Source organism: Polypterus senegalus, chromosome 6, assembly GCF_016835505.1.
Source record: "Polypterus senegalus isolate Bchr_013 chromosome 6, ASM1683550v1, whole genome shotgun sequence".
Taxonomy (NCBI): Eukaryota; Metazoa; Chordata; class Cladistia; order Polypteriformes; family Polypteridae; genus Polypterus; species Polypterus senegalus.
In genome coordinates this window covers 107,707,946-107,729,291 of record NC_053159.1, presented here as the reverse complement: position 1 = coordinate 107,729,291, position 21,346 = coordinate 107,707,946, and the positions used below count along the sequence as shown (strand labels likewise).

Below are 21,346 nucleotides of genomic sequence, written 5' to 3'. Positions count from 1 at the left end.
TAAATGTCAGTAGTCTTAAAATAAACTTTAAGTTTATCATCAGACACTCTTTCACACTCGGGTGAGGCGAGACCCTAGTAGCACTTTTTACAATTGCTTTTCAGGACAGGCCTGGCAGGTGTGGAGTGGGGTGCACAATGACATTTAATACTTTAGGCACTTAAAGCTGTAAATAATGGAGACTGTGACTTACAGTGGTGCTTGAAAGTTTGTGAACCCTTTAGAATTTTCTATATTTCTGCATAAATATGACCTAAAACATCATCAGATTTTCACTCAAGTCCTAAAAGTAGATAAAGAGAAACCAGTTAAACAAATGAGACAAAAATATTATACTTGGTCATTTATTTATTAAGGAAAATGATCGAATGTTACATATTTGTGAGTGACAAAAGTATGTGAACCTTTGCTTTCAGTATCTGGTTTGACCCCCCTTTGCAGCAATAACTGCAACTAAACTTTTCCGGTAACTTCTGATCATTCCTGCACACCGGCTTGGAGGTATTTTAGCTCATTCCTCCGTACAGAACAGCTTCAGCTCTGGGATGTTGGTGGGTTTCCTCACATTAACTAAATGTTCTCATTCAGGTCCTTCCACAACATTTCGATTGGATTAAGGTCAGGATGTTGACTTGGCCATTCCAAAACATTAACTTTATTCTTCTTTAACCATTCTTTGGTAGACCGACTTGTTTGCTTAGGGTCGTTGTCTTGCTGCATGACCCACCTTCTCTTGAGATTCAGTTTGTGGACAGATGTCCTGACATTTTCCTTTAGAATTCTCTGATATAATTCAGAATTCATTGTTCCATCAATGACGGCAAGCCGTCCTGGCCCAGATGCAGCAAAACAGGCCCAAACCATGATACTACCACCACCATGTTTCACAGATGGGATAAGGTTCTTATGCTGGAATGCAGTGTTTTCCTTTCTCCAAACATAACGCTTTTCATTTAAATCAAAAAGTTCTATTTTGGTCTCATCCGTTCACAAAACATTCTTCCAATAGCCTTCTGGTTTGTCCGCGTGATCTCCTTGCAACCCTGCCATGCACAGCATTGTTGTTCAGTGTTCTCCTGATGGTGGACTCATGAACATGAACATTAGCCAATGTGAGAGAGGCCTTTAGTTGCTTAGAAGTTACCCTGGGGTCCTTTGTGACCTCGCCGAGTATTACACGCCTTGCTCTTGGAGTGATCTTTGTTGGTTGACCACTCTTGGGGAGGGTAACAATGGTCTTGAATTTCCTCCATTTGTACACAATCTGTCAGACTGTGGATTGGTGGAGTCCAACTCTTTAGAGATGGTTTTGTAACCTTTTCCAGCCTGATGAGCATCAACAACTCTTTTTCTGAGGTCCTCAGAAATCTCCTTTGTTCGTGCCATGATACACTTCCACAAACATGTGTTGTGAAGAGCAGACTTTGATAGATCTCTGTTCTTTAAATAACACAGGGTGCCCATTCACACCTGATTGTCATCCCATTGATTGAAAACACCCGACTCGAATTTCACCTTCACACTAACTGCTAATCCTAGAGGTTCACATACTTTTGCCACTCACAAATATGGAATATTCGATCATCTTCCTCAATTATTAAATAACCAAGTAAATATTTTTGTCTCCTTTGTTTAACTGGTTTCTCTTTATCTACTTTTAGGACTTGAGTGAAAATCTAATGATGTTTTAGGTCATATTTATGTAGAAATATAGAAAATTATAAAGGGTTCACAATCTTTCAAGCACCACTGTAATTTTACACAACTGACATAACTTCTCAGACAGCAGTTGTGATAAAACTTGGTTTCAATGTATAAGCTGGTTTTGTATTGGAATGGGAGCAGAGATGGGAGGTGGCCAAAGTTCAATAAAATGAGTGAACTTAGAACAATGATGCTTCATTAACATTTGTTTTTCGATTTTTGGCAACATCCACTGTTAAGCATCAAGCATGTTGGAAGAACAAATGCTTAGGTGTTGAAAATGTTAGTGGTGCAGATATTTATAGAAGAGAGTTTGTTCGATATAGTGTAAGAGCTATAAATTGAAGGAAAATCTACCAGTGGATTAAACATTTATTGAAGACAAAAATGGGCTAGCAAACGCTCGTTCACAGTACCACCCAGAATCCCTGCAACCTGCAGTTTGATTATTGGCCTCCTGTGGGTTTCCACAAGAAAAAAGTCAAGGTAAATGATTTCTTATCATATTAATGAGACTGATCTCTCCTCTGAAAACATATGCAGACTATCTAATGACACATCTTCAGTGAGGACCGAAATTTCCATGGCCATAATAATCTTCTCTTATACTGTATACAATTCTATGACTTTTGGTCACAAAATACTTTGTGGGTCTTCCTAAAAATAGACTTTGAAGGTTTATATATTTTTTAACTACAATGATCAGGCAGCGGTTTCATAGAGTTTAACTGCATTTACATCAAGTTAGAAGAGCATCTACTGTACTGAAGTTGTGGACTGTGTGCTGATTTGGTTAAAATTGACACATTTATCTTACAAGAAGGTTCAATTTTCCTTGCCATAACTCAGATTGAACATGCTGTGCACATTTTTCAAAACTAAAATGCATATTTTTAAAAAGCATTGGTGAATTTTCAAAGTCGTCTTGTCCTAAAACGGGAAAACATTCTGGGAGACCTTAATTGCTGATTAATTAACTTCTTCAAATTCTTCTTTAGGATATGTTAATGTGTATATTTTTATCTTATACATGCCCAGTAATTGCACCTGATGGTGTAACAAATTCTCAACACAAAATTACTGAAACCTCAAAATGTTTGCATGCACAAGTGAAGACTAGCTGTCACATTAGCAGCTTGCCTGAATGTTTTCAACACAAACTCTGTTCTCTTGCTGCTTGAAACCGGACCAGGGAAGTTAAATGATCTTCATAATCAAAAAAGCAAATTGTCAGTTACATTACCTACAAAAGAAAAGGAAAGGAAATGAGCTCCAATGCGGACATACAGTGAATGAACTTGTGCTTTTTATATAAATTTCAAATACAAAAAGCTGTTTAAGAGATACGAACTACAATCAGCCACTGCTCCACCATAACCAACAACTAAAAATAGTACAAGGCAATTTTGATGTCACTTGAGTTGGAATCTGGTGTCAATGAAGGTTGTCTTTGCTGCCATAAGCTTATCTGGACTCCATCTTTAACTGATAAATACTATGTTTAACATGTATTTTATAAGCTGGACTAATATATGTTAATATATTCATTTATCACTATTATTTCCAGAAATAGGGTGGCATGGTGGCGCAGTGGATAGCGCTGCTGCCTCGCAGTTAGGAGACCTGGGTTTGCGTCCCGGGTCCTCCCTGCATGGAGTTTGCATGTTCTCCTCGTGCCTCCGGGTGTTCCGGTTTCCTCCCACAGTCCTAAGACATGCAGGTTAGGTGCTTTGGCGATTCTAAATTGTCCCTAGTGTGTGCTTGGGGTGTGTGTGTGTGTGTGTGTGTGCGCCCTGCAGTGGGCTGGCAACCCTGCACGGGGTTTGTTTCCTGCCTTGCACCCTGTGTTAGCTGGGATTGGCTCCAGCAGACCCCCGTGACCCTGTAGTTAGGATTCAGCGGGTTGGAAAATGGATGGATGGATTTCCAGAAATAACATATTGTTACAAAATATTAATAAGCAAAAAAGTAAAATCTTTCATTCATTAGGTAAAAAAACAACTTTAAATACCCCATTTTCCAAAACAATTAACTAAGTCTGTAAATGTTACGTTGTGTGTTCATTTTCTGTTTTCATAGCATTAGTACTCCAGATTAAGGTGATCTGAATATTTCTGAGTGTGACCATCATGCAGCTGACTGGGAAAGATACGAACGAACAGCATTTGCTGTTTCTCTGTCCATAGCTTTTATTTCCTCTTCCCTGTTCTTAACACTTTACCCTGACTATTCTAATAATGCTGAAATGTTCAAAGAACCATCTTGGAATGGCACATGCAGTATTGACAATGTTCTGCCTTTTGCTATTTACTGTATGCTTTCCTTTTTAACTTTTGTGTTCATAGGCTTACTTTTAATGCTGGATGGAAGGATTTTTATGAAGTATTGAACTTAGCTACAGTTACCTGAAATTAAACTTAGAATCACACATTTTAATAAATGTGTGATTCTATCAACATTTCTTGACAGTGCAAAGCAAAAAGTATAGTAAAACAATTTTTTTAATGACAATATTATTAACCAATTATGTAGAGTGGAATGAGTAGGTTCTAAGAATGGATTTATGCATTTTTGTAAAGACTGACTGCAAAAAGCATTGTGACCACGTGAAACAGATCAGACGAAATGTTAGGGTGCCAACAGAAGAACCGCATTTAATCTTTCAATAGCCCAAAGTCACAGCATTTCGGCAGGAGTTCTTTCAAGGTTAGCATTCAGGTCCAAAATGAACGTCCGCTTTTATGGTGTCCTGAGCGGAAGGGGGCGGAGTCTTGTTAATGCAGTGTGTGGGCGGGACTAGGCCTCTCCTTGAAATGACCTGTCAGAGTGGTAAAGGAGAGAGAAAAAAAGAGCGTACACTAGCGCCCCCTTTGTCACAAGGTGGTATTTTTTTACCTTCTCAGATCCTTGAAGGTGGCCCCAGGCATGCACGTGTGACAACATAATTGTCTCATTTGTAGTTCAAACTTCTTGAAAGGAGTTCTAGATGCATTATTATTTGTTTCTTTTGTTACTACATGAATTGTGACCAAACACTTAAATTTGTAAGGGAAGGCCACCATAAATAATCCAAAGCGTTTTGCATCAGTTGTAAGATGGTGCTCTTTGGCTTGCCACTGATGACGCAGGCACTGTAAAGTTTCATTCATCAATTTTTCAAAACTCCCTGTTTCCAATCCAGCATTCAAAAGCAGGTCTCTAGAACTGTGAGGCAGCAGCGTTTACAAGTGTGTCACTGTTGTCACCCCAGGCTTTATCTTCATGAGACTTACATTTCAAATCAATTAACATCAACATTAATTACACACTTAAAATACAGCTCTTTACATTAGGTAATCAGCTAGGATCAGCTGTACTTTTTAAGATCGGACAAGCTTTCCTATTGTCAGGCTGACAGGAGCAGCTCGCACCTCAGACAGGATGGCAGTTTATTTTGAGGTAATTTCACTCCAGTATTGTAGCACAAATCCACATTCTCTACATTTGGACTCATTCTTCCAAGTACCCTTTTCACATTATGGTGTGGGAAATGTTTAACTGATGCCATCTTTGGTGAGTTATACAGTATATAAACAGGCTTTTTAAAAAATTACGATTTTTCTTTACTAGTACTTGTACTTTTTGGAGCGTTACTGTACAGGATCACATTTCATATAAAACCAACTCCTTGGCACATCTTGTTACAAATACAAGCACAGGTCCATTTTAAACGCGTATGAAATTCTGAGTTTGCAAAAAGAGAAAATCATCAATATTTTTGAGCTCAATTGCATGTGTTTTCTAAATTTAGCTACTGAATATCATCGCACAAAAGGAAAAATTCTTTGATTTCCAGTCTAGACAACATCAGTTTGTGCACAAGTTGAAAGCTAAAATAGTGTAGTGCGTGTACTGGACAGTGGAGGCTGTCCTCGGTAAAACGGGCACTGGGACTGTAAATAAGATGAGTTAAGGAGACTACAGGCCCAGAGAGACTGCAGAGAACAAGAGGAAAACTCACAGGACCCACAGAATCACAAAAGAAAGAAATGAGGATAGAGTGTGAAATTAAGTTAATTCAATAAATGTAGGAATGAGACTCTCAAGGAGATCAGTGACAGCATGGCTGTGAGGCGGAACAGCCAATGACAAATGTGTCCAGAATAAAGGAGAACAAGAACCGCAATCCCAAGAGGGCCTTCACCCCAACTACATATTTACAACATGTAGATATTGAGGAAGCAGTGCTGTCCACCAGCAAGACTGAGGTAGGAGACAGGCACTCCAGCAACCAATGTTCAAGCTTCTAGCATAGAAAAATACAAGCAGGACAAAGACAATCAATTAGAGACATTTTGTTTTAATATTCAATAGGATCCCAGTACTTCTCAAAAACAATTCTGCCAGTCTTAGGCAACCACTGGAATCCAAAATGTTTTACTGCTGCGTCAAGAGATCTGTCAAAATACTTTTTAAGTTGGTTCTGCACCTTACAGGCCTGGACCACCATAGTCTTTCATAGCAACATCCTTCTAGGATGAGCTCTGGTCAGTCAATACAGTAGCAACCTAAAACTTACAAGGGTTAAGCAGGGCCCTTTCTCATGGGCTGAACATCCTACTTTAAACTGATTTAATCTGAGTAATAAATTTGAGCAATAATTCTACGATGCCATTATTAATACACACAATACAATGAACTTATGGACTGAAAGAAAACATAATGCGCCTCTTAAAGAGGAAACTATCCTGAATGTAGTCTGACAAACCAAATCAGACAATGAATATGTAGAATATAAGATATAGAATTTCAAACAAATTAGAAACCCTAACTTGAATTGTAAAGTGTTTGCTCTTGGTGTTGAATGTCAGCTGAATTATAATCTGCAACTTAAATCAAGAACCCTAAGGTGAGTCAATTCAGAAAATGACAAGTAATGTAATGTAGTATACTAACCAAATTTAAAATGTAACTCAAATCAAGACGCCTGTCTTCTTGATACAGGATATAAGATAAATTATAAAAACCCAACCATTTTAAAATCCACTTCATCCAGATGACAGCGAGGAGGGCTGAAGACAATCCAGACAGTGTCGGGTTCAAGGCAGGATCAGGAACCAAGCCTGATTGGAGTGGCAGTCCAGAGCCTGGACATAAATCATAACTTACAAATGTTAAAAATTACCTTTGTAATGTAAAGAGAAATTGTACATTTTTGATGTCTGATGTGAATGTATTGTGTACAGTTCTTATTTTATGTAATGGCTACCCGATCTAAGCTTACTGACACCTAAAGTTTAAGAATTTCAGGGGTTGGGATGGTTGGATAAAAATGTTTAAAACAGATTTATTATGGGGATTCTATGGTCAGGACAAATATGTCTGCCTTTCTTCAGCTCCCAGTCTTTAATTAATGTATCTCCTGTCAGATCAAGGGATTGCACACAAGCAGCGGCCATTTGAGGCCTGTTTTAGTGCAACATAGCAGCATAGTGCAAGAAATTGTTTCAAAGCATTTTACCTTTAAGAGGGAATCACTTTGCTGGGTTTCAAAATGTAAAATCTGATGCATGTTTAATGGCCTTCCTTATAGTGAGTAACTTCTTCAGGATGCACATGCTGACTTGACTTCTACAGAACGCAGATGTTGACTTTCATGAATTTCCCTTCAAGGTCTTCTTAAAGCCGTATGGTTCTTAGCTTCTGCAAGAAGGGACAATGTAATTTGATGTCAACTTATTAAAGTGTACACCTGAGTTTATAGTCCAAGCCAAGAAGATGTTGAGAAACTACACCCAAGCACACTACATCCACAGTAATAGGTAAAATATGAATAGAACCTATACAGTATAATATTTACGTGTACATTTGTAGTGGGAGAAGTGGTTAATTCTTTTGATAATGGAATGAGAGTGGTTTATTGTACTAATACCAACACATCAGTCATCCATCCATCCATCCATTTCCAAACCTGCTTATCCTGAACAGGCCTGTGGGAAGTTTTAGCCGATCTCAGCAACCATTGGGCACAAAGCAGGCTCTGCCTGGGCACAGATCTGCTGAGCGCTTTGCATCTGCTGCTGTTCATTCCCTCAGTTGGTGTTAAGCTTTTTACTCACAGGTAGATAAGGCTGTTACTTTTTTGTGATTCCCTAGAGTGGGGTATCTTAATGCTGATTGAACATACTTGTGACCTGGAAATCCGAGCACTGTAGGAAACACAAAAAGCACAAAGTACAAGCAAGGCAAACAGCAATAGTCCTCCATCACCATCCTAGTCACACCTAATAATTATGAACTTTCTAATAGTCTCATAGTAGGTGCGACATTCTCTGGGATTCTACAGCCTCTTGGCTTACTAAGGCAGTCTGCTACTTTGTATAAAAATGTTTTATTTTAAACTTTCCTGTTTGAAAAACCCCACAGATAAATGAGTAAAATGTATTTATACTTACCAGTACGCTCATCGCCTTTTGTCCACCATTGCTTTGTGATTGATCTTGGCATGACCCCATTCTCTTGTTGGCTCATTGTGGTGTTGTACCTGGTGATGTCACTCTTAACGGTCCGCTTTAGTGATTTTCTTTAGAACTGCTTTAAATAAAACTCACTTCTACAAAGTTCAAAGCCTTGGGAAGAAACAGAAAAACGACACCAGGGTTGCAGTTTTGGCATTGACAAAAAAACCAAGTGGGAACAAATTGAGAAGAGCCAACTGTGATTCATCAGGAGACACAAACGTTACTAGCAGTGTGGTTTTTATTACTGGGATTTGTAAAGGAAAAGAAAAACAAATGATTCGTTTTCCCTTCATGTCCTTTATATTTATACGTTAGCAGGACCTTTGCACATGGACAGTAGAAAATTGTGAAACACAAGTGTAGTGTTATGAAGACCCATTTTATGACCCCTTAAAGAAAACTAGTGTAAATAAGGAAAGACCCTTACTGTCATTCATCCATTTTTATTTAAAGCAGTTCTGGGTTGCACCGGTCAGAGCTGGGAGTGGGTCCTTTTGTTAGTTTCCATTTTCTATTTCTATTTTGACTGCCGCTCAAGTCACATGACAAAGCAGGCTCTTCTCCACACCTTTACACTTTCTGCTAAAGTTCCATTCACTCTTTTCCATAAGCATTTCTTATGCATCAAATCAATTGTGGCCATATTTAGGAGTGATGTGCCAATGGTGCAAGTGTATTGCTTTTGTAATATAACAATTATTTCTTTAGCTCTCTTCTGTTACATTTAGTCCATAATTTTGTTAAACAGGAAGGACACTGATGTCCACCAAACCAAACATTAGGCCATCTGTTTAAGTTTCCTGTTGTTCTGTATTTACTTTCCCCAATGTAGCCGTACTGTCATTTCTCATTAGGCCGTTTTCAATGTCAAGGTTTGTTGAAATGTATCGTTGAATTTCTTCATGAACAGAAAATGAGTTGATGTCCATGCTGACAGGTGACTTTCAAAAGGCAGTGCTGATCATTTTTTTTGTAGACAGCTAGCTCTCTGGATTTCTAGCTGTATATCTGCCCGCTTGAAGGCTCTGCTAAATATGTATCCAACTTTCGACCCGTTGAGTTTCTAGATCACCAGCATGCAGATAGTTTTTTTTGTTTTCTTGTCAGCCCATTGCCAGTTTGCATTGCAGGAGAGCGCTGATGGTTCGATCCCAGAGGTAAGAGCACTTGCTGGTGGATGATTGGAGAGAAGAGGCAATGTGCAGTTTTCATGGGCATTTTAAATTGAAACATTATCATTGACAAGTTTTATTAGAAACAAACATTTAAGTTGGGCTGATTAGTTTACTGATATAAAGATGAAAATTGCAAAAGTATAAAGTTCTAACATATAAAACTCTTAAGATGGGAATCTGTAACACAAATATTATCCTCTGTAATATTGGATACATTACTGTTCATACATCAGCCTAGTTATAAGATGGCAAACCACACTGACAGCATCGTTTATCTAAGTACGAGAAATGGAGTCCTGCCACCTACACTAGTCTCGCCTGTTGTCGTCTCAGTGAATTAATGACATGTTTCTTTGCAAAAGGAAGCACAGATTTCCCAGTATTGTGGTAGATAATAGTGGTTTGGGAACCTTCACATCTCTGCAATATTTTGTAGTAGTTTGGTAAATGGGGTTTGGCAAGCTAGGTGTTCTAACTGTTCAAATGCTTTTTCTTAACACGCCTCATCACTGCTTTGTCCTTTGATGCATTTCGTTTGTTGATTTTCTCTTTTCAGCTTGGTTCAAGCCAATCCTGAAGTTGCAATGGACTCAATTGTTCACATGACACAGCACATCTCCTCTACTCAAAGGGCTGAAATTGTTCGGATCCTGTCCACCATGGATGCTCCATCTTCCACATAGACTTGATGACTACTACTTGCACTGATTTGTCTGTTACTAAAATTATGTTTCCCTTTTAACACAGCCTGCTTTTTCCCCTTTTGTGTAAACCATAGAAAATGATTTCTATGTAGAACTGAGCAGGCCCAAGGTGTTGAATAACTGTAGAATTTACGTGGGAGAGAAGCCCTCTCGTGCAACTTGAATATGGCTGCCTTTTAAACTGTAGGGGCTGAGCCCTTAAACACTTGATGGACGTCAGTGAATTCCTGCACTGCATTATGTGATCAGTTGGTGTGGGCCATGAAGCTCCACCGTTTAGAGAGAATGCTGTCCTCGTGATTGGACTTCAGTCCTCACTGGCATAGGAAGTGCCACTTCAACAAAGGCAGGCTGTCATTTTACTTTAGCTCTCTAGGCCAAAAGTACCCCAAAACTCACAAGATCTTGTCAAACAAAAGAAGGAAAATGCGGGTTCCTACGTATGGTTCCCACCTGGACATCCGCTTCAAGCAGAAAAAAATAAAACAAAAAAAATAAGTTACATAATCGTCTAATTAGAATAATTTGGCTAAAACTAAGCATGGGGGTGTGCTGTAGCCATCCACTGTCGACACTCGCAGAGGCCAGGATTGGCACAGTGAGCAGAAATGATGGTGTGTGACCTAACAGGCATTGGTCATCTGAGTACTGCCCAGTGGAGTGGAGTGGAGTGGTAACAGGGAACTGCAAACAGCCCCTAAACACTCTGCAGCTGTCATGTTAAAGACAAAAAACAAAGTCAGTGTTATTGGAGCCTATTAAGAGATGAACCCCAGGATTCCCATTCACTATGGTCATATACTGTATGTTTTATCATATTTTATTTTTACTTCTTGTATACTGCATTGCCATTCTTTAATTTTAAAATATATTTTGGTAAAGCCATAATAGAGCCAGTTTATGTCAGACAAACTGTCTTGGCATCCATCCATCCATCCATCTTCTAAACCTGCAGGGTCACAGGGACATCCCAGCAAGCCTCGACTGCCTTTAAAAGACAGAAGCCTTCTCTCCTCTAAACATTATATTGTCTTCTCATGTCCTCTCATAAGAGTGAATTGCACTCCAAGTAGAAGTATAAATAAAATGAAACAAGCTACAAGGTAGAGTTAGTATCTCTGGTAAAGAGACTTCCAGGGCCTGATCAGGAGCGAAGGAAGAGGTAAGCTAAGTAAAAGAAGTCCCCCTTAATTTAGGCCAGTATGCTGTTGAAGAATTTCAGTTCTCTGAAGTGTACAAAACACATTCCTACCTTGTGAAGTGGGGAATAATGAAAAGGAAGAGTCAGGCTGCAACCCCTCTCACAAGGTTATCATAGGTTTGAATAGAACCGCAAAAATCATATCAAAATAAACTTATTTTAAAAACGTCAAAGCAGCCTAATTAGTGTAATAGAAAAGTATTCGCTCCTTCTCTGCTGCTGAGTACCAAGCAAGCCCAAGGACGATAGGAATAAAAAGGTTTTAAGGGTTTTTATGAAAAACGGATTTCACAGTATGATTCGGCAGTTCTTTTAAAGAATGTAATCAAACTGCAGCAGATGACCTGACATTAAAGGTAGTAAGTACAAAGTTGCATTGCACTTGGTCAGGTTTACAGCTGCACACGCGTTTCCAAATCCAGCGTCCTAGTCACAGATGATGTACTGCTCTCTGCACGTTTTCAAAAAAAGAAAGTTTAAATCAGTTTAGCATCATATGTCAACAACAGAAAAGTGCATTGTTAAAATACAAAATGTGAGTTTAATTAACATTAGTTCTTCCAAAAAAACATACAGAAGTTGTTGATAACAAGGTAAGATCTAGCCCTATGAAACACTTCTTGGTGTCCTAGTCGAATGGGATGATAACTGACAATGTAGCGCAGCACTGGGGCAATGAGGGGGACATTTCAAAAACCAAGAAAGGGATGGTGTGGCAGGTCATAAAATAATAAATAAGCTCTTCACTTGTGACGGTTAGACAAGCTGAGATACCATGCCTTATGGTACTTCCACCATAGCAGAAATCAAGGCAGCAGCATCTTCCTCCCTGCATTTACAATGGGATGCATGTCTGATGTTTTTTGTGGAAAGGTAAAGAAAATGAGAGAAATGCTGCCTTGTGTGAAAACAAAATCCTCGGCGCTGGGGTTTCTGGATGAAAACACCAACTGTATTAGAGAAGTAATGGAATGCTCAGTATAATGAGCTGTTGTCTGTAATTTAACTTGTCATGACCAGACAATAATGTGTCAATAAACAATGTAGTTATAAAAATGGTGAGATTGTGTGGTTTATTTTAATAAAGTGTACTTCTAGAAAGCAGCCTTACATAACAAGGTGGAGAATTTTCTTCAGTTCACAGTCAAAAGTAGGTGCCAAATGTACCTGGCTTCAGAATTAGACAGATTTGGTACTCCGTGGTAAACGGTTGTCCCAGACAAAATGGATTTCTTCCATCCTTTTCAGTTTTTAAGGCAGGCACCATTTGAAACAATCAACGAGATGCTAAAGCTGGGGACTCTTAAGCTGCCCATGATCAAAGTCATATTTTTCTTTTGGGGAAATTTCAAGCTTCTTAACTTGAACAGTACTGAGAGGGACTGAGCGAGATCAAACTTAAAAATGAGCTGAATGACAGCTTGGCTTTGTAGGTTGTGCTTTGTTTTAGTCTCCTTCATAGTGGCATGCAGATAGGTCAGCTCCATTACTGATCCGTCACCCCACAAATATTTAAAACAAATTGAACCGCAGCAGCCAATACCCACCACAATTACGGCAGGCACAATAACTAAATTAGCAATTCAACACAATAATTGGAAACGCGACTTGCTCTATTCCGCCGGCCTCCCTGGAGGCTCTTGGTGATCTATGGAGGAACGTCAGCATCACTAATTCTGCAGCTAATTAGAGACATGCTAGAAAATGAAGTTGTTTGTCTCAAAATAGAGAAGCACAGAATCACAACATGCCTAAGAATGTGTGCGCCTTACACTCGCTAGACTTTATATTATATTATAAAATACTTTAATGTGCTATGGTGATTGTTGAGCAGGCAGTTTTCTGTGTCGGCATCTCCAAGTCTCGGATGCTGGCCATTTCCAAGGTTTACGGCTGAACCATTTGAGAAATAATAATAAAAATGTGCTTGTCAGAAATGCACAAAGACTAAGGAAAATAAAGATAAACGGTTCCAGCTAACAGGCAAATGCTTCTAGCCACCCCATGAACCATTCTGAACAACCAAACAAAATAAAGGCAAAATAATGATTGACAATATGTGAAGAGCATCTTGTGGCACATCAATTAGTTGCTGAAAATGAAATGAAAAACATCATGGAGTATCGAGAGAATAACAAAAAGCATCAGAACAAGTAGTCCTGTCCTCTCCGCCCTCTGCTGCCATGCAGGTAAACAGCAGTTGTCTTGGTTCACTCCTAAAGACTTGGCCAATATGGGATGTTGTTCCTCAAGCTGCATACTGAGCTCACACCAGACTGAAGTTCGGCAGGTGCACCACTCACATAATCTCAAGTGAATCCGAGCTGCCACAGGATGGTACAAATGAAAGTAAAAGTCCTTATTTATCCACATTTACTTAAGATCTGTGGCAACCAAGTGATCAGACAAACACCTTGGGTCTTCGTGAACCAGGCTGTCAGGGCTTGAAAGTGGCCTGCAAGTCCACTGGATGTGTCGCTGGTGTCGTTTTCCCAAATAATGATTTATACAGCTCCATCCTGGGTGGGGGGAAGAAAGAGAACAGTGAGGCAGGCCCCGGCAAAGCAGACAACAGTAAAAATCAGCAGGAAACGCACAGCTCACTGCCAGGAACTGGGAACAAAAACTTTTTAGCCATCAATTGATGGTCACTTTTTTATATCTACAAAAAAATGATAAATGCCAGCTGCAGCCCCACTACAGCAGTCAACAGAAGAGTCTAAAATAATGTGCCACTCTGGCCATCAACCCTGCCAACCACATTCAAGCACACATTCTGTTTGAAAACCACAGCGCCATGGCTAAAAGACTGCTCATTTGTCGTGCTGCAAAAGTTCAAAGGTTACTTGCAAAACAGTCACCTGATGGCGTGGGGTTAATTAGTACTGATCTGACGCCAGAATACCAATGAAGTCATTGGAACTCCAGCAGGTTGGACATCTGGCAGTTTCACTTGTCTGGCAGAAAAAAAGAAACGAAAAAGAAAAGTCCTTCCTTACACAAGGCACAGTAGTTTGGAGGTCTGCAAAGTCTCCTTTATAAATTCTCATTCTGTTAGCAAAGGCTTTCCCAGCAAAAGGTAATGTGCACATTGTAAGATCATGGGCCCTTGCTGAAAATGTACATCTCACTCTGACCAGTTGTTCACAATGCAACTATTGTGTCACCAATTCGAAATGATACTTTTTCTTTTTGTAATGTGTACACTTTACCTCTTTATAAGGATCAAATTATTTTTAACTTTAAATAATGAGATTTACACTGCATTCTGTAACAGATTTTGGAAACTTTTAATCTAAGTGGTCCATGTCATTTCAGTATACATTTTTCACTCCACCAACGCACCAAAAATATCTTCGCTTAAAAAAAAAATCTGATTTAATCCTAAAGCTTCCAAAGGAATTGAAAACTGGGGTGGGAACTTTAGTACAACAGACCATCTGACCCTGGAACTTCCTCCATTCCTCTAATACGGAAGAGCTGAGGCCGAGCGCAGATGAAACCCTTGATCATGCTCGATTCACAGTGGCACAAAGTGCCCAATCGCGAACGGCCTCCTCAACCGTTGCTCTGACATCACCACAACCACAAAGATTGGGAAACAGTGCGCTAATGCTGGTCTCAGTCTAAGACTGTGCTGACCCAGGACCAAATACTGTGTCACCTCTGGAGACATGTGAACGTTCTTAACTGCCTTAGTGTTACATTCACTCTGAAGAAAACAAGCCACAAACGATTTATTTTTTCAAAATGTCATTACGTGTAACAGAAATATGAAATTGTCAAAATGTCAACATAAATACTGTCCACCACTGTACTGCTGCAGACTTAGTACACATTTTATGTGATATGCTGCAATCAGAACAGCAGACGCGCATTTCTTTAGGCACTTCTTATATTTTTTCTTTTGTTTGAGCATGAGAGTGTGGAATGTCAGTGTCTGATCTGCACAATCACTGCGTCCCTTGTGCCGTTGTAGGCTACAACAGCAGCAAGGCTTAATGACTTCCACATTTCCCTTGACATAAATATTGACAGTTGCATCCTAAACAATACTTACAGTGTTAACACCTTATCCTTCTACTTGATCATAATCATTTTGCCTTTTTTCACCATTGTGAACCTTCAGGTTATCAAATTCGACAGCCATATTATGGTGGTTTGGCTGTATGGTGCAGTAAGCATCAGTTTCACTATTCGTGCCAATGTCTAATGACCAACTCACATTGTCATCATTATCGCTTCACTGAAGTAATGGTTCAGTTTCAGTTTCTTCTAAAACTGGCTGTGCTGCTTCTCGTTTACATGCCATTGTGTTTAAGTTGAAGGCTCCACCCCACTCATGAATATTGATGAGTTACCTTAAAATGGCAAAACACATACAACTATTTGAAGAACACTGTTATTTTAACCACTCTAGATTGCAGCTGAATACTGTCTTGATTGTTATTCAGGCTTAATACTGTAAAGCGGAATATTAAACATCACACTGAGACTGACTCAGGCTTAACAGTAATTATATAAAATTCCAAGCCAGACTTATGCTCAAGGTTAACACCAAGGAATTTAAAGTCCACTCACATTTACCCTGTGCAGCAAACTCTGTTGTAGAAAGCCCAGGAGTGGGTTGGTGACCAGTGGACTAAGGTCTCCAGGACTGTGAATATGTCCGATGTACCCAGAGGTTAAATTTCTCTAGGGACTGTACTAGCTGGAGTTTGTGTTTTCCTTTCCTTTCATCCTTTTCCTTTCATGTTGTCAGTTGGCCACAGATTAAGGGCAATATTAATGGAGTTGATAGCGTTAGTCAGTTTCAATCTGCTTTGTCTCCCTGTCTGTTTGAACAAACTTGTATCTTTTTGTGTTAGTAATGTTAAAATTTCTATTTGTATCTCTGCATCCACTGTACATTCACAGAAGAGCGCTATATAAAAACAAACTGAACTGATTGAATATGTGAATGTGTGTTCACTCTTATTACTCTTCTTTATTTGAATGAAAAATATTCATGTGATACTTAAAACAATTTATTATTGAGCAAAAACAGTTTCATCCACTCATACAAGGTGTGATCACTAGCATGCATTGGTACAAAACGAAAAAGATACATTTTAAAATGAATGAGAACGAGCCCTTAATAAGAAAGATAACAAATACATTCAGGTACCTTAAAACTTGTGAATATCAGATAAATTAAATGTTAAACAGAAACCTTTTCAGCAGGACCAATGCAAAGTTCCAGTTAACATCAGGTAATGCACTCTAAGTAAGTAAACTGGTTGGAACAAATAAATCCGCACCCTCAAGGTCTCTACTGGCCTGGGCCAGCACTAGGCCCACCAGCATAACACTCGCCCACTTGAAATGCAAAATGGTGAAAAACAGATTACGGTACTTGATCTCTTCCCATGCTCACCAGCACTAAGATTCTTCACCATTTCTTACCTGGGCTGGATTTGTGGTCTATAACTGCACAAAGCTCCATTTGAGTTCTGCTGCCCTTCAAACAGCAAGTACAAAACAGAAGAGCCAGGTGTGAACAGACCCCGACACACATGCGTGCTGCCTGGGCTGTACTCTCTCTGGCATTCACAGCCCCAGACTTCGTCTCAGGGATACAGGCCTGAATATTTTCACAGAATGTACAAGAGCTGCATCACTAGGAGGAGAAGGATTCAATCAATCTGACACCGGCGGGGTATAATTTCAGTTTCATTGGCTTTCAGGACTTGACGATACTTGAAATACAATGAAAGTGACCCACTGGTGAGAGTCCCAATTAATATCAGGTATTTTGTAGTCCAGATTAGTGCTCAGTTCCTTCTTGTGGAGCTGTGGCTCCACTGATTACCAGCGTGTCAATGTGTGAGCAGCTAGTAGATTGAAGGGCACAGCTGTAACCATCTTCTGACACATCTGTTTATTCCTTTAAGATTATTTTAATCACAGAATTTTCTATTTAAATTGTGCTAGGGTGTACCATTATGCAGCAAATGCAGGCATAAAGAATGAGACTGGAGCAGGTGTGCCAGCTGACCCCTTTGCACATATATAAAACAGCATGTCCAGTGCTTTTCTGGATATGCCTTGTTTTAAGTTGAGGTACCCCCAGACAGAATAATGCTCAATTGCTGCCCAGCATAATTATAAATGCTGGCACCCTGCTGATTGGGTGGAGAACAGTTTAAGTCCTGCTGCCAATGCAGTCACTTCCACCATGAGTCAAAACTGTGGCTTCTTGTTGACATTTAACTTTTGTAATGGGCAACATGGATGGACTGCTGTTCTGCTGGGGATGAACACCATTGCCTATCCTAAACAGGAGGCTGGCATAACGTGCCAGCCTGAGTGACTTGCATTCCTGGTATGTCATATGGAAGGCCATTACCCGGCCGGTTAGCCACAGTAATGGAAGGTCTGGGGGAGATAACCTTTCTGAACTGCATAAGCCCCCCATACGTTAAAAAGGGTAGCACTTAAAGGGTATGCTGGGAATCATAGTTCCCTGGGGCAGTCTTGATCGGTTCCATGGATGCCAACATGGGGTGCTGCAGGTATGGACCATCCCTCCTTCCGGTTGACACAGAAGGGCTTCCTTCAGGCAAGGTCTGGATACTGGAAGTATTCCTGGGTCCAGTCTAAAAGGAGCCCTCTGCCTCACCTTAAGGAGTCAATTGTCAGAAGGAAGAGGCACAGAATGGAGGAGGAGAAAGAGGAAGGCTATAATTTACTTTGCTGTGCGGAAACAGATCTACAGGAGAATGCAATAGAATAAAAAACACAGCATTTGAACCCTTGACTGTAATTGCGTCTAAGGTTTGTGGTGCTGCCTAGTGGCCATACTGTCAAGTCTCTCCAAAAGTGCTCTGCTTTATTTAATGATTAGTTCTTTCCAACTTAGCACTGAGCTTTAATAGATTCAGAAGGAAGAGAATGAGCTAGAAGGTTCCAGAGTATCACAAATGTTGATACTGTATTCTTCCTTTATGAACAGCTGCCCTGACTTGCTGTAAGCTGATGCCAGCTTGTTTCATTTACATTGGAATGCTTGCTTCAACATATTCAGTCTATAACCTCTCAAATTGTGAAAAGCATAGATACATACTTTATACAGACAGTAAATAAGAACTGCCAATTAATTCTAACTCAGTGTGCCGGCAAAGCCAGAATAACGCACTGAAGGAAGAAGCAATGGCAGCACTATATCAGCCGTGCAAATGATGGACACACACTATTTTGTCAGTCCTGAGGACTTCATTCTAATGAAATTTAACCTGTATACTGTATTTTAAGTACATACTGTGTACTGCTGTAGATTCTCAAACCCCCTTAACCCAAGAAAAGGCTACATGGGGCTTGAGCCTATCTGGGGAGTACAAACACAAGGCAGGAAACCCCCCTGGATGATGTTCTAAGCCCACTGCAAGGCATTAATGTACTTTAGCTAATAATAAATAAATAACAACATAAATGTATAAACTAGATGATAGATGAATACATGAAGAGTCCAATGATCTGTTTATTTAACTTGTATCCACTTATATATTAAAAAAAAAGACACTGCAGAATTTTTTGTGAAGTCTGACTGACTTGTGAAAGGAAAAACACATTTAAAGATTCCAGATGATCAAGCAGCAAGAAATTGATATTTTAGAATACGAAGACATGATCAGTAAACTAATGTCAAGTCAATGATCAGCCACACAACAGTGTGAAACATCTGTTCACTTGTTGTTTCTACAACCTGGATTGTCATCTTTTGATAATGATTAGCTTCGATGCCAGTATTACCCACAAATTCTTCATATAATCCCATGTCTGTTTCAAGTTCATGAAAACAAGAATGTACATGCTAGTCAAAAATCTCATCTAAGTGTACCAAATATAACACTGCAGGGTCTGGAAGCTGGATATTTGATGAAGAACCAGGGGCTGAGCACACAGGAAGACATTTAGCTGTCTAAGCGCTGCAAGATCTAGATGTCAGGTGCACATGCCATACCAGCAAAGTAAAAAATGAAAAATCAACACCTGGAATTCAGGTTAAGAGTAATGTATTATCCTGAATGTATACGCACAAATATTTTGGCAAGAAACCAATGGTTGATGATGTAAATTCAAAAGGCAAACAGATTATTACATTGTGTGGAAACTGTCCAGCTTCTCCTCCGATGACCAAGAAGCTAAGCACTCAAGCAGATTAACTAATTTCTCAAATGCTCTTCTGTTTCCAGTGTAAAAATAGAGGCATTGCAAATTTTACATTACTAGGTAGAGAGAATAATTAATAATTACAGTTTAATAACACAAATTTGCCAGGCTAAATGAGCAGTCCTTTTGGTTCAAGCATAGCTCTCATCAATCCAGCAGGTTTAACCTTGTCTTCTTGCCAGCCACATGGGGAAAAGACTAAATTTTAATACTTCTCTCTTTCAGCCCCTTCAGGCTATGCATAATCAACTCTGGTGTCTTCTATTGAGATCAAGTGGGAGCCAATGATTTGTATCAGGCCCCACCCTGAATAAACCACAGGAATGAATTTATTAGTCAGAAGAGGTGACTTAAGAAGCACGGCAATTTGTATTAGTCACATTCTAAAGATCACCCAGGCGCAGTAATTAGGGATCTGTACCAAGATAGCCAAGATACTGGGTGCTGTCGGGTCAGTACTGAGTACTTATGAGTTGTAATTAAAACGTTTGTTAAATTCAGTTCATGTACAAGCCAATATGAAAGCATTTGGGGTTTGAAAGGATACTTTGCAAATGAAACTGCTAGCCAGACAAAATGAAACATCCAAAGTTGGTCCGTTACCCTGATCCTGCAATAATCAATTAGAAAAGTCAAAGTTTAAACCCATACAACATGGAGGCTCACTATGCTCTAAGGCTTACCTCACAAGGCAGAGACTCCTAACTTATCAGCCCTGCCATTTTGTCACCTACTTGACTGATGAGGTGGATTATAAGAATTAAGCAAAGTTAGCTCTGAAACACTGCAGCTTGTGTTGATAGGCCATCCACATTATGTGACAAAATGTACAAATACAAGAATATCTAACTAATTTCAACTCTTGGGGCAACTGTCAAGTTTCAAGCACAGAAACAAACATATTTTACTCAGAGTAATCCGACTGACAGGTTTGCTCACATTCTTCCACTAGATGGCAGTATTCTACACTGCTGTGCCCTTAGCTGCGAATAGTAGCAAGTCCTTGGCAAAAACACCTGTTCTCTTGAAAGAGTTACAGTTCAACCTCTGGCATATTGTTCAGCACTGAAGCGTCAAACAGCGTATTTTAATGGACGATACACTCTGGGTAAGTAGAAAAGAAAAAAAAAAAGATAAAAGCTGATGAACAAAAGTAAACTGGGCAGCACAGACACTAGCGATGACCCCTCACAGCTTCAATTAATAATTATAATGATAAATGTTTCTGTTACTTTATTATTATCTTCTCTTTCTCAAAGCACTTGGGAATATTGGACCAGTCCCGGTGTGGAGTTGTCTCAATGCCTCCAATGCCCATACGAAGCTTCTTAGGTTTCTATACTCTCCGTTCACAATAAAATGTTAATTTGCAGCTAAACTCTTTCCATATACAGTAAATGAGAGTGTAAGTGTTCATGTGTATGTCTGGTGAAAGACTGACAACCTATCCAAGGAGGGCTCCTGCCTTAAGTTTGATCCTGCAACCCTATGTGGAAAAAAGCGAATCAGGATTTGAAAATCAAGGCAGGGAAGAACTGATAGATTTTACTAAAAACAACAGAGCCAAGGCATGGTAAGAATTTGATGAATAATCAGTATGAAAATTTAACAGAGATGGCAAGAAAAGCTCATTGAATGTATGTGCCTAGGAAAAAAAAAGAAATATACGTAAATGCATGGAGTTGCCATATTTAATGCAATCAACAAATTTCAATTTATGACCTTGCTTCAGATAGATGCTGACAAATAACTAGTTTAATGTCTGAAATGATTGATCTTGAGCATGAACTTTAACCAGAAAAAAAATTATACTGACAGTAGCAAGATGTGTAAATATTATATAAAGTTTCA

At 39.4% G+C, this 21,346-nt stretch overlaps 2 protein-coding genes across 6 annotated transcripts in view; one reads left to right on the top strand and one right to left on the bottom strand.

The window, feature by feature from the left end:
- acaca (acetyl-CoA carboxylase alpha) overlaps positions 1-12,343 on the top strand; it is a 187,890-nt gene extending 175,547 nt beyond the window's left edge. For all 5 annotated transcript variants that reach the window (XM_039756717.1, XM_039756721.1, XM_039756718.1 and 2 more), the window contains one exon: positions 9,936-12,343. In XM_039756717.1, coding sequence (XP_039612651.1) covers positions 9,936-10,062 — 127 coding nt within the window. In that variant the 3' untranslated portion in view covers positions 10,063-12,343. The remainder of the gene's footprint in view (positions 1-9,935) is intronic.
- Positions 11,806-21,346, bottom strand: part of aatf (apoptosis antagonizing transcription factor) — a 148,671-nt gene continuing 139,130 nt past the window's right edge. Inside the window, exon 12 of the mRNA XM_039756722.1 lies at positions 11,806-13,803. Within this exon, the coding sequence (XP_039612656.1) occupies positions 13,722-13,803 (82 nt within the window). The 3' untranslated portion in view covers positions 11,806-13,721. The remainder of the gene's footprint in view (positions 13,804-21,346) is intronic.